The 18110-nt window shown below is 43.2% G+C and overlaps 1 protein-coding gene across 1 annotated transcript in view; it reads right to left on the bottom strand.

The window, feature by feature from the left end:
• SNX25 (sorting nexin 25) overlaps positions 1-15108 on the bottom strand; it is an 87022-nt gene extending 71914 nt beyond the window's left edge. Inside the window, exons 1-2 of the mRNA XM_082314959.1 lie at positions 14954-15108; positions 2328-2412 (exon numbers count right to left, since the gene is read on the bottom strand). Coding sequence (XP_082171085.1) covers positions 2328-2412; positions 14954-15025 — 157 coding nt within the window. The 5' untranslated portion in view covers positions 15026-15108. The remainder of the gene's footprint in view (positions 1-2327; positions 2413-14953) is intronic.
• Between the last annotated feature and the right edge of the window lie 3002 nt (positions 15109-18110).

Here is an 18110-nt window from a genome sequence, read left to right as displayed (position 1 = left end):
TTTCTGAAATTAGGTGATGCTGGCTCCTCCAAAAATGTTATCCTTGCATCTCTGAGGTACTGTAAAGAGAAGTAAAATCTGATTAAAAAAAACACTGCAAAACCCCATTGACTGTGATAATCTGACAACACCTACTGAAAATCTCAGGCGGTGGTAGGAGTCTGAACTGGTCCCCAAGATTAAAACCTCAGGAGAACTGGAAGTCTCCTAACTAAATGAATGAGATTTTTTAAAGCATTTTGTTGAACAGCATGTTAGATCTAAACAGCAAGAAGTTAGCAAAAATTCCTGGGATTCACAAATACTTTAATCCTCATCAGTGTAAGACTGATTAGCATTAGAGTATGGCACTAATGAAACAGAAATACAGACAGTATTTTTTATCTCTTTAGTAATGAAGTTTTATTTAACCATGAACTTGTAAAAAAGCATTCATAATATCAAGACAAATACAAATTTCAGAACTGTCACAGGGCAAGGAATGCCTATTTTCAGACAGATTGATCATTTGATCATTTTACTCTAATAAAAAGCTAATATGTTTCTTTTGAGGATTCATTCAGTATCTCAAACTTAAGTTGACTCGGACATCTTCCAAAACCAAAAAGCTTACTTAAATCTACATGTGGTAGAGTGAAAAGTACAGTCTCATCCTTGTCAAACTGCATAACAGAGGAGAAGTTGGCTTTGTTAGTCACTCAGGCCTGGAAGAAATACAACCAAATCTGACAAGTTTGCTCTCCAAAACTCAGAGTGAGAATGGAGGGTAAAACCTACTCTGAAAAGAAATAGCAGAAAGGCAAGTAAGCTGTCACAACAGAAGGTCCTCAACTCTGAAAAATGAATCCCTTAAATATTGGTAAGTTTCTTTCGGCTTTACTGAGTAAGGATGGACTCATGCATCCAACTGAACGGTATCTGTGGGATAAATACCTTAGATGAAGACAGCTCCCATATTTTTCACAGACACGAGTCACTCCTATGTCCAAGTAACAGGAGGGAAGCGTAACACAACTATCTTTCCCACAGTATTCCACAATACCTGTTGTCTGTCTCCAGATAACACCACTACCTCTGACTCTCTGCTGACTATGTCAGGGCTTCATTTCAAACTCCAATGCAGGTTATCCAACACGTGAAGTACACGTGAGAATACAGCAAATAACTTGTTAGTGCTTGTTTCATACGTGCAATGTTAGACTCCACTATCTTTTTCACGTCATCGGGAACCCTACAATCTGACAGATTCCAGATGAAAACGGTGCCTAAAACCAAATAGTGATATATTATAATAGTTCACCTTCACAGAAGTGTGACGTAGTAGGTGAAGCGTTCTAATTTTACATTTTAGCTACATATTCTGCTAACAGCTATTCATAAAAATAAATTTTAAAACATTACACATCCCAAGAAGTTTTCATAAGACAACCAACCTGATTAAAGCAATGTTAATTTTAAAATACACTCTCCAGATGTGAAAAAAGGGAAAAAAAAAGTGCTGCAAAGAAATCTTAAAGGAAAAGACATTCAAAATTAGATAAAATATTTACAAAAGACTGAAATGGCATCAAATTTTATAAATATATTTTAAAAGCTACAGTACACAACTCTGTGTTCTTCTTTTCTTTTAATATGCAAGCCAGGTGTCCCCCCCACCCTGAAATCGTCTTTAAGTTCCAACCCAGCATAACCTTTTAAGTAACAAAGCAAAAAATTTTTGCTTCAAACTCTGACACTATCCCAAGTTCTACAACATTTTGTATTACCAGGAGTCAGTTGAAAAAAATGTGTGCAGAAGTAGTAGTTATTCTTTATTTTAAAGAATTGTAAACAAGGTATTTTAAATCCATATGATCATAGTACACATTTTACAATCTAAAGCCCAGTTACTGTACTGATGATTTCAGACTGTATCAGCCAGAAATACAAATGTTGATTTTAGATTCAGTTTTCACGACAAGCATTGCACTAAATGGGAAGACTGTTTCCAAGAGTCTACATGATCTATCAGTTCAGGAAAACCGAATCAAGAATCTTTGAAATGTTACCCTTTTGTTTCATGCACAAGTATTAAGGACTCTGTTTTAATTTACTTCTGTAAAAAACAGCCACTAAAATAACAAGATATCAGTTAAATTGCAAAAGCAACGACACATTAATTACTACAGTGGATTTCTTGGGAAGACCAAAACCTCGCACTTTTACTTTGTATCAAGGAATAAATCAGGGTCATGTTCTAAAATCCTGGAAAATTGTGCAGTCATGGTTTGCTAAGAGGACAAGAGATATTCAGAGCCTAATGCTCCTTTGTCCAAGTTAAGACTCACCTTCTTTCAGTGCTTTATCCATGTTGTGAGAAATGACCACTCTCCTTGATTGGACTGAATCATGGGAGCTTCCAGACCAATTACTCTGAAATTCAAAGAGAACATTCATCATAAGAGGAAGGAATAAACCAAAAATGACAGAAGAAATAAAACTGGAAATCAAGGGGATAGTACTATATAATTTGGTTTTTATACAAATATTGTCACCCCATATGATTAAAACAGGTGAGTGTCAATTGTATATGAGGTTATTATACATCATTCATTAACCACAAATTAATACCCACTGTTGCGTACCGTACACTGTACAACTTGCCAGTCATCTTAAGGTGGGTTTTTTGGTAGAAGGGAGCAATTCAACGCATTAAGAACAGGACATGCATTTAATAAAACAACTGGAACTCTTCTATTCAGTATTTTCACAGCTTTTAAGATCTCCAAGAGATAGGTCAATAGCAAATATAACATCTTTACAGCCTACTGTCACGATGGACTTCACTTAGCCTCATAAACCACTTTTAAAATAGAAGCGAAGCCCTTAGATCTCCTACAGTAATTTTGGTTCACATTGTTTTGGGCTTCTTCCTTCAAAGACACTTCTGGCCACTGCATTTTAAGCTGCTGTACTATACAAACATTTGTCTGTTTTGAAGTATCAGCTCTTATAGTGTCCAAACAGGCAGGCGGACAGAGAAACATTTTTCAGGGTATGGACAAAAAAGAAGTGATTCATGCTGTCCTTATACAGAAAGGAGTGTAATTCAAACCAGAAACAGAAATTGTCCCCACTGCCACTCAGCTTACTTTGCTCCCCTTGATGTGAGCTCAGACTCTCCTTGGTGAGGAGGCAGTGCTTCAGAAACATCCCAATCCCTCCAACATTCACCAAATAAAGAATAAGAGAGCAGTACAAACTTTAAGGGGGGGCTTAAGTAAAAACATTCTTTAATGTTTTTAAAGGTAGTATGCCATTATTTCAGCCAATCTGCAGGCTAATAGTGTATTTTGGTGTAACATGTTTTCCTTCTACTGCAGACGCATGCGCGTAGAGTCTAGTATAAAGCATGTCTAATGGGACACAGATGAAGAAGTCTAAGCACTACTCCAACAGCAAAATAAAGCTGTCCAGGCTCTTCTCACACCTAACACACAGCACTTCTATGAATACTTTCTAGGACTTGAGTGCCCTCCCTCCACCCACAGTTAATTTGTTCCAGCTTCTGGGTGAGTGCAGCAGCACTCCCTAGACTTCTTCCAGTCGCTACTTTGAGACCATGGCTGTGGTCTTGCAGCCATTTTCTTCCCCCCTTGGTAACACTATCAACAGCAAGAGCAGCATGATTTCAGCACGCTTGCCTCCATTTGCAGCACCTCTTACTATCAAAACTATGCTAAGGAGGGGTAAGAACAGAGTATTATCTGATTAGTGAACCACTACAGATTTTCATGGCCCCCTTTTACCTGAACACAATGCTGGTAAAAGCTTAAGCCATACCCACCTAAACGGCTGCAGAAAGTATTTTTGCTCTTTGGAAGAAGACCTAACAGCAATATTTGTAAGGCTCCAATACATCACTTCTGACTGCTAATGTTGTCGTCTCCCTCCATGCAAAGCTGCGTTAATGCTAGTCACACAAGTACTTCAGGATTTTTCTGCTTTATTTGCAGCAGGAAATCAGATGATTCATAACCACTCCAATTTAAAAAGAGAAGAGACAGACTCAGAGACATTAAACATCCCAAATACATTTGGGAGGGGGAAGGATTCAGAAAGCCCTATTAAGGCAAGTCAATCAGGCCACAATCCTAACTGAAGCTCTATGCTCAGCATAACCCATCTCCCTTAACACCCTCGCTAGCTTGGGTATCCTACAAGACTAATCCTACTGCTAAACGGAGTCATACCTGCATAGAGGTCAGTAACCTCAAGCCCCTAACTTAGGCATCAACAGTTCTCATTTGTAATCATATGTACTCTCATATAAGTATCTAGTTTGCAGGAAGTGTTTTTTACGGCCTAAAGCATCAGCAAGCGCTCTCATGAAGCGCTAGCCAAATTACTCTTTTCAAAATTAGTTTAAACACAGCCTGGGACAAGAAAATAACAAATGCTGAACTCTTACTTTTGCCTCTCTACCTGCCTCAGTTCACGACTTCTTCACAGCAGAGGGAACAAAACAAAAAAAAAAAAGGCCTTCAGAGAGGATCCATGGTTGCAAGTAGCTGGCTCCGCATCACCACGCTACGATCCAATCTACACAATTCCACAAAGCAGGAACTGATCCTTTTATGTTTCTATCTTGAACACTCATGTTAAGAACAAGGCAGACCATTATTGTCTCAGTGAAATGCTGCCTCTTAAATAACAAGATACAAACTCATATTTCGGCTTGCAAGAAGATATTTCATTGAGAACATCCTCTGCGGTTGGTAGTTTGACTTCTAAAAGGCACCAGCTTTTCATTTAAAAAAAAAAGAGTAACATTGATGTTGAGCATGGAGGAGTTCAAGTAAGACAAGTGATCAAAAAGAATTTAAAAGGTAAGAAGTGAATACCACCACTAGCAATGGTGATTTTGCTGCTGCACAAATGTAATTACTGAAGGGCAAAGGAAGATGCATGGTATATTGGATTTTCTGATAAGTTTTCCATACTCATACAAGTACTGCATACACCACCATGGACAGCCAGAGAGAAGCACAGAGCAAGACACAAACCTTGTTTAAAAACAAGGTTTCAACTTTCTTTAAAAACAGATTTTCAAGAACAGATGAGAATCTAACATTCGAATAAATAGGAATGCTTAAATGCATTGGAGTGATGTTGGTTGGGTTAGTTCAGGCTTAAGAAAAAACAATTCAGGGGAGACCTTATTACTGTCTCCAGCTACCAAAGGAGAGGGTACAGAGAAGAAGGAGCCAGACTTGCAGAGGCACAGGACAAGAGGTAAAGTTGCAACACAGGAAATTCCCGTCACTTGCAAGGCAAAACTATTTTAGTTGAAGCTGGTCAAATACCAGAATGGGGGCACTGAGAGGCTGTGGAGTCTTCATCCTTGGAGATATTCAAAACTCAACAGGAGAAAGCCCTGAGCAACCTTACCTCGTTGGACCCACCCTGGGCAGGAGGGTGGCCTCGATGTCCTCCAGACATTCCTTCCAACCTGAACTGTTCTGTGATTCTTGATGATACTTCAGAGGACTGTGAATTTAATTTAGTGACTGATAACAGATCAGATCTTAAGCTGCTTTCTCTAAAACAGCTGATCAAGCTCCTTTTTCCTTTCAGTCTTACGAACCTGCGTTTAGCAGAATCAAGTCTTAAGTCTTGTTAGCTTTGATCTGCTTTAGAGAATTCTGTTTCTGTGAGAACAGTAACGATGAATTAACAACAACAACCACCCTAAAAAACTAACAGGCACCCCTGAGCTGCCTGACATATGGCAACAAACACTTTAAAACCAAGAGTAACAACCTGGTAACACAGGTTTACCAGCACCTGTGATAACAGAAGGATTTCAGAAAATTCACAGTCCAAACTCAGCTCTAACAGCTGAGAGAATGAAAAATCCAGCAGATTTCACCGGAAGATTTTCTTCCAACCCCTGCCTCAAGTCAGATGGAGGACGTACGCAGAGAACAGGTTCAGCCAGAAAGCCTAGACTTAAACGTTTTCACATTTTTCTTCATGTCGCTCATCTAAAGGAAAACAGTGCTACATTTCATGAAACAGTTGGCATAACCCTGACTGAGCCAAATATGTTCGTAAATGGATTTAACACAGCCAAAGCTCTAGCTTAGATGCTTTTTTATACTGATTAAAACCTGGTATGTTCCCCTTTACTCCTGACTTGCACTATCTTAGCCTTTAAAAAAATCAGGCTCCACTCTATGTAGAGTTTGTTGTTGAAGAATTGCAGAAACCAGACTGAAACTTAAATAAGGCTTGAAGGGGTAGGGGTGGAGCACATTTGGAAAGTACATGCAAAAAATGAGGTTGCTAACAAACAGGGAGGCCTGTTTCCTGGAATAGTTCAAGTTTTCCCCAATTTCGACTTTGTTTATAGGCTGAAAAAAAGGATGTGTGTACTTCCTGGAGGCATCTGAATAATACTCATTGTTTGGTACTTTTGAGAATGATTTAAGACACAGACAACAACAGTCTGAAAGGCCCAGGAAAAAAAAAAACCAAAGCTGGCATTGAGCCTGAAATTTTGTCTTAGGTTCAGTCCCCTACAGATGCAAAAATTAAGTTTGTGTCATTTATTGCTTTAAACAAGTTAAATAATTTAAAATTAATTTTGAATAAAACAATAAATGTTAAATAATAAAGAATTAGAAGGTGTTTCAACAACTACACTGAATAAATGGCAAAGCACAGAGAACACAGGAGTATCTTCCACTATCAAGAGATCCATCTGCAACACTCAGTCATCAAATGCAATTCGCAGAAAGCCAGGCACCTGCTATCGGCACGCCACACACAGACTTACTCTGCCATGGAATTAAAGCCAGAAGCAGAGAAAAATTAACAATTATTTCTATTACATTACCTCAATTACAACAAAACTAGAACAGAGCTCAGGACAGACCCCAGAATATAAATGGGCATTGTGCATGAGACGCTCAGTTTAATCACTGATTTAAAAGGCAAAGACTACATCTAATTCAGCATACAAGAACTATCCAGTTACTCAGCTACTTGCTCCACCCACTGCTGCGCTACTAACTTTCATCTTTTCTTTGTAAAACATACATTAACATCAGACTGGACTTTGATAATAGAGAGTCACAGCTTCAAATAATACTTCACTGAACTCTCCATAAATTCAGCTTTAACTGAGCTGGACAGATGTTTTCTTATAGCAGTAAATATTACTTCAACTTATGATGCAAAAATAACTCTTCTATTCACAGGAGTTAACATTTTTAATTAACACCTATAGTTCTATTTTAGATTACAAAGTACGTGTGTCACATTAAGCATTAATCTACATATATTAAGGGAAACCATAACTACCAATTTAAAAAATCAACATACTTAAAGCATGTTAATCCTATTATGTTAAGTATCATTATCTCCATAACGATTTTATAACATCAGCATATCTTATTTCCACTAACACAGTAGCTTCTGGAACATGTAAACTGTGTTTATTATATGGGGATCTTCTATCTTAAATGTACCATGTTCAAAACTGATAAAACTGTACAGGTATAAAAACTTTATAATCAGGGCAGAACTTCCTTCACTTGAGACTTCATATAATACTAGACAGATAAGAATATGAAAATGAAACTTTTCTCAGGTGATACTTTCATTCCCATCACTACAGCTAAGAAATAATTGGCAAGTTAGCATGTAAATTGCTGCTCAGCAAGAAATACAGCATTATACCTGCTGGGATCTTTAATATCACCACCAAAATAAAGGCTTACGTGAATTCTCAAGGTACATGCACAACCCCGTTCTACTGAACATCTCCACACTCTCCTCCTCTGTTAAAAACACACAACAAGAACCTATGGCCTATACTTCAAAAGCCAAAAGAGCCATGTGCTATGAAAACTGAATTGCTGGCAAGCCAGAAAAACCTGCACAGGCTCATGCCTCAGCTGCAGGGTCTCAGCTTGACAATCAGAGAGCAACTCCTGCGTTGTCTACTGCTATACCCTCCCTCCTGCATGACTTTTCACCATACAAAGGTAGGGTGTTCTGTCTTTTTAACAGAGCATCACAAAACATGCAGAATGAATCATCATCATTAATTTTATTAACATTACCTTGTTCTTTTTCACTGTGCATGCTTAATAGCGGAAAAACGGTACAGAATGACTGGTCATATAAACCTCCCACAGACACAACGCAAATTTGTTCCCCTTATGACTACACAATTTCTTTTTTTTTTTTTTTATCACTTAACAAGGTGGCAACTTGGGAAAGGCTATAGTATCCTACATAACTGCCTCTTCCTTGGGTAAATTTTGCTGCTCTCCTTTGCAGAGCACAAGGAACCAAGACCTGGCAATAAGAAGGAACCTGATCAGATTTTATTTTCAGAATGTTTCCAATACACATGTACAGTGTTTTCAGTCCCAAAGCATACCTTGAATGCGAGATGCTTTCACTCTTGACCTTATTACAGAGGTTTTGGTTCCACCTATAGGACTCCCCTGCCAGAGACTTGGACAGCAAGATCCCAATGAGCCCACCACCCACCTTTCTTATTGACTCAGCACGGCTCGGTTATCAGGACAAATGAACTAGCTCCCTAGTTATGTTGTCAGTCATAAAACACTTTTGAAGTGAGAAGCATTCCCTACAAAGGTAGTAGCAGCCTGATTCACAGCAAAATCTGAAATGTCAATCTAACAGAATGTTGAGAAAATTAAATGTCAAGCACAATACAATGCAGAGCTGAAGACGAGACAGGATACAATGGAAGGAAACAGAAGGGGTTACACGACAAGACAAGAAATCTCTCAATACACATGATGGATAAAAGGCTGCGTGGAAAACTACGTCTGCTCACCACTAAGGAGTTACGGGACAAATAAGAGAGACAGTCTGAAAAACATTTCATTTCTGAGATCAGTCTCCTGTGAGAATGAAGTTATCACTTCAAAGTTACGCCTGCAGGTAATCAATGCACGCAGTCCTAACAAAACTTCAATTCTGAAAAAGCTTATAAATCCCTAAGGATAACAGATATTCCACTGATCCCTAAAAATAAACTGTAGCAGAAATGTCCAAATTACCGGCCCCAAAGTGTAACAGGCCCCCACTGAACTGTAACTGAACATTTGAGATTCATGCAGCATTCTCTTAAAATTTTAAAATATTCCTGAAATTGGTAGGCAATACTATGATATCTTCATTATTTTAATTTCAGGACTTGCCTAGTAGTAAACTCACCTGCATCATCAAAAGCTGATTGTTAACCTGCCTATATAAGAGATAGCACTAAGAACAAAAGTATCGGACTCTCAGTTGTTAAAAACAAACCAAACTTAAACATACCCTCTCCTTTCAATCCAGGAACAATTGATAAATTAAAAGAACAGCAGTAGATCAGAATATTTGGTTGCAACCCCAAGAGGGTGTAAAACAAGCATGACAGAAGAGCAGCAACCAGAGACTGGAATGACTGGCAGAAGCAACAGCAAAAATCCTGCAATATCAGAGCTCTCAATATTCCCTAATGGACCAGAGAATGAGATAGACCGTAGAACGTGCTTGGCTTTAGGTTGATATAAAACCCCATAAATACTTTTGAAGACTTACTAAGGTGTAAAGATCAAGACTGAAAGGAGTTAGGAAGTTCCTCCTCTCCCTCACAGCTGCTCGAAACTTCTCATTACCTCAATAACTCATTTGCATCATGCTTGCATTGATGACCACAGATGACAAACCTTCCACTTCCTACAGCTGCTGAGGCTCCTGCAAGCTTACCTTCACAAACTTCATCTGATAGCAAAAGTCCAACAGTGAAGGAAAATAAAACTGCATGTCCTTCCTCTCCACTTCCCTTATGTTCCTCAAAAAGAGCAGAGCACTCAGCTTGGACACCACGGCAGATACTCAGCCTAGGTTAAGCTGCCATCCCATCTGAATCACTCAGACCATTTCCAATAATCTCACTACTCATCCTCCTATGGCTCAAATAAAAATCAGTACTATCTTCCAGGACCCAGAGATTTCACTAATTACCTGATCCAATGAGAAAAGACTTACCCATGCCCTCCCATTAATGCCAGATTCACAAAAAGTCCATGTTCAAGAATGGAACAAGCCTTTAGGAGCATGAAACACGGTCTCATGTCTCCCTCAGGGCCAGAAAGTAAGAGTAAACTATTTCTGAAAATGGAGAGCCACTAAACAGAAGTGAACAAGAGTGACCAAATATGTCAGGAGCTGAGTTTTAAAGAAATACTCAAAATCATTGGCAACTGTTAATCATAGGAAACTAAAACCGGGACACTGGAACCAGTGTACCCTTTTCACTGGAAAACCACACGTTTATTACCTTTCTGTTAGTGCTGCAAGACAGACTAGGTAGATCATTCTCTATACAGGGTATCATTCGTTTAATCTGAATTTAAAAGGCGGCACTTACTTAAATCTGATAAACTAATCCTTGGGTTTTGCATTATTTAAATGAAGTTGACAACCCAACTCTCTACTATTGAGAGTTTTTGCTTTGATTCAGAGTCAAAACACTATGCTGAAAAGAAAACTCTGTCCTGCCAGTTTTTTTGGCAGAGAAACAACTCACACTGGAAATGTGGGAAAATGTGTTCTCCTTCCCCTTTCTACTAACTTGGTTAACATGGTTCTTCATATGAGTCAAAGCCATCACTCCTACAACCACACAAGTTAACAGCCATGGAGGGAACAAGCTTGAATTTAAAGGGGTGACACATCTTCTAGCAAGTCTCTTCAAGGTCTATCTTTGGTGCGAACACGTCCACTGATACTTGAAAAGTGAAAATCCCCTTTGAGTTGTACTTTCGTAAAAATATCTGTCTGGGTCACCATGCCTTTTTGCTGTCTTGCATTTTGCTGTCCTCCTCCACCACAAATAATTTCGTCCTAAAACAGCACCTGAGAAGCACTGAAAAATACCTGACAACAACATAATGTAAAATTTCAAGGTGTCGTTCAATTCCCATTATTTCAATATCAACAGAAACTATTTACCAATATTATTAATGCCTGCAAAGTACTTAAACTAGTAAGTAAAACAATATTGTGAGTTGCCTGTACACCTCTCTGCCCTTCTCCTTCCAATGAAAATATAAAAGAACACTGGAAGAAACACAAAGCTTTATGTGGAAGCCAGAAGACTGCCCAGATATACCTTGTGATCAGAACTCTCACATACAGTAAGACTATATTGAAACCACACCTCATCATGGCGATATAAATTGCACACCTTGCTTTGCAGTTCTCAGCAGATTTCAAATGCTCTTGCTGAGATACCTGACTTTAGCAGAAAGTCTTCACCTTTCAAGTCCCAAAGGGGTTACACAAACAATATTTAGGACAAAGCACAGCTTCACATTTGGAAAGATGGCTTCTCTAGTAGCAAGGTCAAGCAAAATGTAAAAAGGCATACACCTTGCTCTTCTGAAGTCCGAACCTGCAAGACAGCACTTCCTCGCCCAAGTTATTCACTTGCATGAACAGGTCCATGAAAATCAACAGCACTAAACTCATATTGTAAGTGCTTGCAGAATTGAGAACTTACTAAAAACTCTCTTTTTTCAGCACAGCATAAAGAACTCGATCCAAGTCCCTTTGAAGTTGATCAAGAGGACTCCCACTCACTTTCCAAGAGTTGAGCCTGACTCCCACTAAGTAAATATTTGTTATTGAATATGTAGCATTTCCTCATTTGTTAACCCCCATGTGAAAATCACTCAAAGAATGAAAAAATGAACCTATGTGCCTTGAGTTCATGTACATACAACACATGCAGAGCAAGATGCCAGCCATAAAACTCCCTCCTAAAGAAAAAAAAAAAATTGTTAATTATTAGGCCAACAGAGGGTTCTTCCCTATTCTTGAGGAAAAGCGCAACAAGGCTGAAGAAATTCTAGCTTTACAGTCATCCTACTACTGGCTCCCAGAAAAGAAACAACAGGATCATAAGGCTCTATGAAAAATGGGAGAATAGCAACCGAATGATAATAAGCGGTGTAAATACAAAAGGATGTATAATAAAAAGATTAACCAACAAATTTTTCAGAAAGAAACGTATGGAGGAAACTTTGCAATAAACGTCTTACTGAATGGCCTACATTTCTATATGCTGCCTATATAAACACTATTATTTTCTTCACCGACATGTTGCTGAAGCACCAATTAGGAAATCTGCTAACCATATACAAAATTGTGTTCAGAAAAAGTACGTCAAGGAGCTTTGCAGCCCTGAGGCCATTTTGTATCAGAAAGAAATCAACAAAACTGTAAATTGAAGGCATGAGAAACCCAAATAAAATGCCTGGAATTACAGCTTCTATATAGAAAGGGTAAAATAGCTCGCTCCCTTTTTGACAGTCCCTTTCATATAGCCAGGTTAAATTCTGAGAACAGTGCAAAGAGGGAGGAAAAAAAATTTAACTGAATCCGGGAGAGGGTAAAGAAACAATCCGTAAAAAGGGCTGCAGCAGGTACTGCTGCTTTAGGAGTGCCTTTTAAATACCAGATTTCAATTCCCTTCTGAAACAACGAACACATACCATAGAGCTACAGTAAATCCAACCACCACGTACTAGACCACACAAAGCAAAAGCAGGTGTGCACAATTTACATATATGAATCCAATGGATGGACACAATAGGAGAACATCTTGAAGAGAAACGGGCAGTAACATATCACAAAAAGGAAGCGCATATGGTATAGTAACTGAAGTGACTGTACTTGTCTCTGGACAGTTCTAGTTTCACTCCTGTTCAGTGGGCTTATGCATTACGTTCTTCACAAAGGGCGACAGAAAGAAAGCAATAAATTTAATTTTTTTCTTCAGTTCTTGGCTTCCCAAATTAAATCAATTTTCATTGTTTGGCTGTTTCATGAATCTGAAAGTTGCTCTTCATTGCGGCAGCAGGGAGATTTCAGTTACTAAGTTTATATAAAAGATTTTTTTTGTACTATGTATATAATACATTCTCCTAAAAGTAAATCAACACACATCCAGATGTTCAGATAAGTATACCAGCACATAAATGTCACTGGAGCTATGGCATTATCACTGAAATATTTAATCTTGCAAATCTGAAGGCAATGGGAATTTATTACTAATGCAATTTTCTCCCCCCCCCCCCCCCCCCCCCATTTTGTGTAAGGTAGTTGAATGGTGAAATATGAAAGCATATAGTCCTTTACTACTGAGGTGCTTATGCACTTAATACACATTTGTTCCCCAGCATTCATACGACAAAAACCAGCTGAACAATCCCTAGCTGTACCCACTTAATACAGTACATACAGAACAGGTACCCTCTGCTTATCACTTGACTTCGTGCGTTGCATCTTCTCACTTCCCCATTTCCCACTTCTAGCGCTCATACATACTATTTATTCTTCACTCCCTTCAAAAAGTTGAGTACAATTGTTGAGTCTTCAAAGGAAAGAGGATTTTAAAAAAGTCTACCAAGAAGACAAAACGAGTATCACACACAACCACTGACACAAACAGATCCTGAGTGCACCTCTGCGAGTTGTACTATTCATTGAAGTCACCAACCCCCCGGTGGTCAAACGATCCCTTCTCCTGACAATAATATCCTGCCAGTTTCCATTAAATGCAGGCCTGGAAAAATGTATTGCTCACAAACGCAGGCTCTTTCCCTCCGCAGGTCAAAGAACGAAGGAATAAACCACCACTGCAGGTCGTTAGCTGACTCGATTGGCAAGATAGAAAGACAGCCAACTATATCAGCAACTGATTTCTAACAGGTTCTGTGCCCTGCCAGCACCCTCTGCTTTCTGCAAATTCAGCTGCATAGACTGCAGCCCCAGAAACACAGAAGTAACAGCATTATTTACTTGCTGCTAACAAGAGTACACGTACTAAACGTAACGAACTGGGTCACCAGAACAGCTAGGCTGTGCACCAAGATGGCACAAATTACGCTCCCTTTTCTTTGCAGAGCGTCCTCAAGTATCCTGCATGACACTATCAAAGCCAAATAGCACTTAGGTGGTAGCGTCTACTGCTGCAGCACTTCACGTACTAACACACCCCACTACGGTCTACAACTCACTGGTGAAGGGCCAAGGGCGCCCGACTGCAGTCACTGCCTCTGACGTCAAACCCCACATCCCGGGACCCATGGGCAGAGCGGGAGCGCAGGCAGGTCCTCACCTCCAGCAGTAGTTTTTCAGGCCTGTCTAGGATCAGCTCCAGAGCATTGGATGGCTCGATGGGGGGCAAGGGCACGGATGGGAGGAAAGTTATTTTGACCAGCACCTGTAGTCAGTCTCTGAATACCTTGTGCTACCAGTCCCGTTCAGAAGAAACCCAAATCATACTAAGCAGTAAGCTTCAAAGAGCTCATGGCCATGAATTAGTACATTTTAGAAGATGTACAGAAAATAAATTTGTTTATCTTTTGCATAGAGTTCTGCAGCGGTTTGAGAACACGCTGGCACTTCCTCAAGGCATTATGATAACACTATCTGAAGCTGCCCAACTTCAGAGCATGCATTTAAGCAACGCTACGCTGGCTCTTTGAGCACGTCTCTCTCTTTTACTAATGACGCTTCAACCAAAGGAGCAGAAAAGGATTTGAGACACAGCCAACAACAAATTGCCATACGAGTGCTCCCACAATCCGAAGCTCTCTCTCAGAGAAAAGTCTTGATTTTTCCTGCACGCCTGCTACCCTCCAGCACAACTTTTCCCATTTACAGCCCCGACGAACAGCAGAGCGGGCAGGCTCCTGCGGCGGCGGGAGGCGAAGGGGACACCGGCTTAGGGTGGCCCGGCGCCCCGCGGCGGAGCGAGGGCCGCGCCACCGCCGTCCCCCCGCTCGCCGCTCTCCCGCAGGCGGGAAGGGGAGGGCGCGCCGCGGCCGCCGCCCGCCCCGCCCCGCTCCGCTCCGCTCCCGCCACTTACCCCCGCGACCCGCAGGACCGGAGCGGCGGCGGCGAAGTCCGGCGGCGGCAGGCGGCGGCGGCCGCGACACATCAGGACGATCAGGGTGCCGAGCGCGGCGGCGGCGGCGGCGCAGCCCGCGTAGAGGGCGAGGCGGAGCAGCAGCAGGGCCAGGCACGGCGGCCCGCCGCCCCCCGCCTCGGCCCGCTCCTGCCCCAGGTGGACGACGGACACGGCCAGCAGCCCCAGCCCCGCCGCCAGCACGAAGCGGGACGAGCCGGGATCCTCGTCCTCCTCGTCTTCCGCCGCCTCCTCCTCGCCGCCGCCGCCGGCCACAGCGGCGGCCGCCGGGGCGCTGCGGCGGCCGGCCTCGCCGCCGGGGCCGTGCGAGCCCAGCGGGCCGGGCGCGGCGGCCCCCGCCGCCTCGGGCTGCCCGGCCGTGCTGCTAGCGCTGTCGACACCGGGGAACATGCTGCTCCTGGCGCCGCTGGCAGCAAGAGCATCTCCCGCCGCGGCAGCCCCCTGCGAAGGTCGCCGCTCCCGAGGCCCCCCCTCTCCTCCTCCGCCGCCTCCGCCGCCGCCCGCCGCCGCCACTGGCACCGCTGCGGCCGCCGGGGGAGCCGGAGCTCATGCCCGGCGGCAGGCGGGTGCACGGCGGCCCGGCCGCTTCCTGGCGGCCGCTGAGGGGGCAGCGCTGCCGGACGGCGGGAGGCGGGAGCCGAGCGCCGTGGCGGCAGCCGGGGAGGCCCCGCCGCGCCGCTCGGCGTCCGGCCGGGGGAGGGGGAGGGGGGGGCGGGGCGGCGCCGGGCGGGCGGGCCCGGGACACGTGCGCCCGCCGCGCCGCGCCGCCCCACGGCGGGGCCCGGCCCGGCCCGGCCGCCCTGCGCCGGGGTCTGCCCAGCGGGGCTGCGCCGTGGCGGGGCGCGGAGGCGTCCCCCCGCAGAGGAGGGGAAGCAGCCACGCTCGGACGAAACGAGGAGGGGACGGTGCCTCCCCGCGGGGATCCCCGCCGGCTGCGCTGTGGAGCCGGGACCCGCGGAAGGCTACCGGGCGCCCCTCGCCACGGGCAGCCCGGCGGGGCTGGGGGGCTGCGGGCCGCGGCTCGGCCCGGCGGGGCCCGGGAGGGTCTGGCTGCAGCACCGAGGCCCTGGCCTGAGCTCAGGACAAAGCCTTGACCTGGGGCATCCCTGAAGTCCAGCCCCCCTCCTGCGTGAGCGCCGTACGCACCCCTCTGCCGACACCCCTGTCATCAGCCACAGGAGACCATACCTAACTGGATTTCAGAAGTAAAAAGTTGGTAGAACAGCGACTGAAATGATACAGAGGTGGTTCTGGAAAACCCAACCCCACGACCCCGAACGAGGCCTGCCAGCACTCCCGTCGCTCCCCCCCCCTCCGCTGGTCTGGCGTTCTATGGCTGCTTGTGGCAGATTCCGAGAACAAATTCCTCGCATGGCAAAAGCCTTGCCGTATTGCAGCCGTGCTCGGGATGCACGTCCACCTTGCCGTAGGCGTGGCGCAACCACAGCTCCTCTGAATTTGCAGGTTCACAGCAGCTACCAACCACAGCCAAAGTGGGAGGCAGGCCTCGGTCTGGTCTCTTCGTAGTGGGAGTAAAGGGCAGTGCTTTCCTTAAGGAAGCCAGGCCGTGCAAAAGTGGATTTACAAGCATTTACTCACGGGCTTCATTTTAAGAGCAGATATCCCATTAAGAAAGTTAAGCACTTTAGAAGTGTTTACAGGTATTGAGACTTCTGGGAAGCACTTTTCAGACTGGCGGTCTTAATGTGCAAAATAGCCCTGAATGTTGTCTTTTAAACAACAGCTATTGGTGCTGAGGTTGGAGTCCTTTTGATTTATTCACGTTCTGTAAAACTTATGTAAAAAAGTTACTTTTGTAAAATGAATGATACTAGCCTGATGAAGGAAGAGTGAATACCAAGGCCCTGATTTTGTGAATGCTTACATTTCCGTGTAACTTCAAGAGCAGAACTAGCACCGCTTTAAAACCAGACACCAAACCTTCCCAAGCTTCGGCGATACCACGCGAGCCAAGGCACTCGGCATGAGTAGCACGGGTGTGCAAAAGGTTCGCCTACAGCCCTGACGCTGCGCCGTAGCAGTGGGTCGGGTGTCAGCTCACGGTGCAGCGCCGCAATGGAAACGTGCGCGCTACAGGCACGGAGCTAGCCAGGAGTCTGAGCTACAACAAATGTTTTGCTCCACCACAGTATTTTCTAAACTAGTTCTAAGCTAACGCACAGTGTCTGATGGTATGGCCTGAGTTGTACACGAAATCGCCTCCACAGATACATGGCTTTATCTACTAGAGGTTTGCGTAACAATGCATTTCCTCTCAAAATCCCAAAGTAGTTTTGGAGCGATATTAGCTCCCATTTTAGTCACTGACCAAAAGAGACACTGCTCCTTAATCTGATCCAAAATCCTTACAGTAACTTAAATGTAATTTTATTACACGGTTCATTCTATTTAGTGGATATTAAATTGCACAAAGACCTTCTAAATGCTAGCTCAGACCATTCACAGAGTGTCCAAAATCGATTATTTAAGTAATGTCTCTGATGTGATTAAAGGTGAAAATCATCATATCATAATAGTGGAAATACTATTGCAATGACAGTCCATTCCCATGTGAACTACCATGTGCCAAAACATCCTGATGCTTCACTGAAGGGCTTGGGGAACAAAGTTCTTCCAATACATCTGATCATTTAAAACCAACAGAGAGATTCCTGCAGAGTCTGAAAGCTTTTGGATAAGGCCCAACATGCCAGAAGGTTTCCTATAAAGTTATTTTATTCTCATCAGGTAGAAAACAAAAAGCAAAGATCCATCTCCCAGCACACACTTTATTCCTCAAAGATATCAGAAAATACAGGGCTTTGGACTGAGTTCAAGATCTATTCTGGGATCTTAAGAAAGATCCACACAAGAAACCAGACCGAGTGTGTAGAGGCCTCCTACTGCAAATGCATTCAGGAAACTGCCTGGGCCCCTGTCAAAACTACTTAAGGGAATTGAATCTCTAAATTAACCTGAAGCAGAGCATGTAATATTGTTAGTCCTGTGTAAACAGATATTATTTTCTTTAATTAGAGTATTAATTCTCAGAAGTGGAGAGGAAGATAAAAAAATAAACCTACCTGCAATAACGGTT

The sequence above is a fragment of the Platalea leucorodia genome (genome assembly GCF_965183815.1).
Source record: "Platalea leucorodia genome assembly, chromosome: 6".
Lineage (NCBI taxonomy): Eukaryota > Metazoa > Chordata > Aves > Pelecaniformes > Threskiornithidae > Platalea > Platalea leucorodia.
Note: the sequence above shows the minus strand (reverse complement) of the source record. Positions and strands in the feature narration are given on the sequence as shown.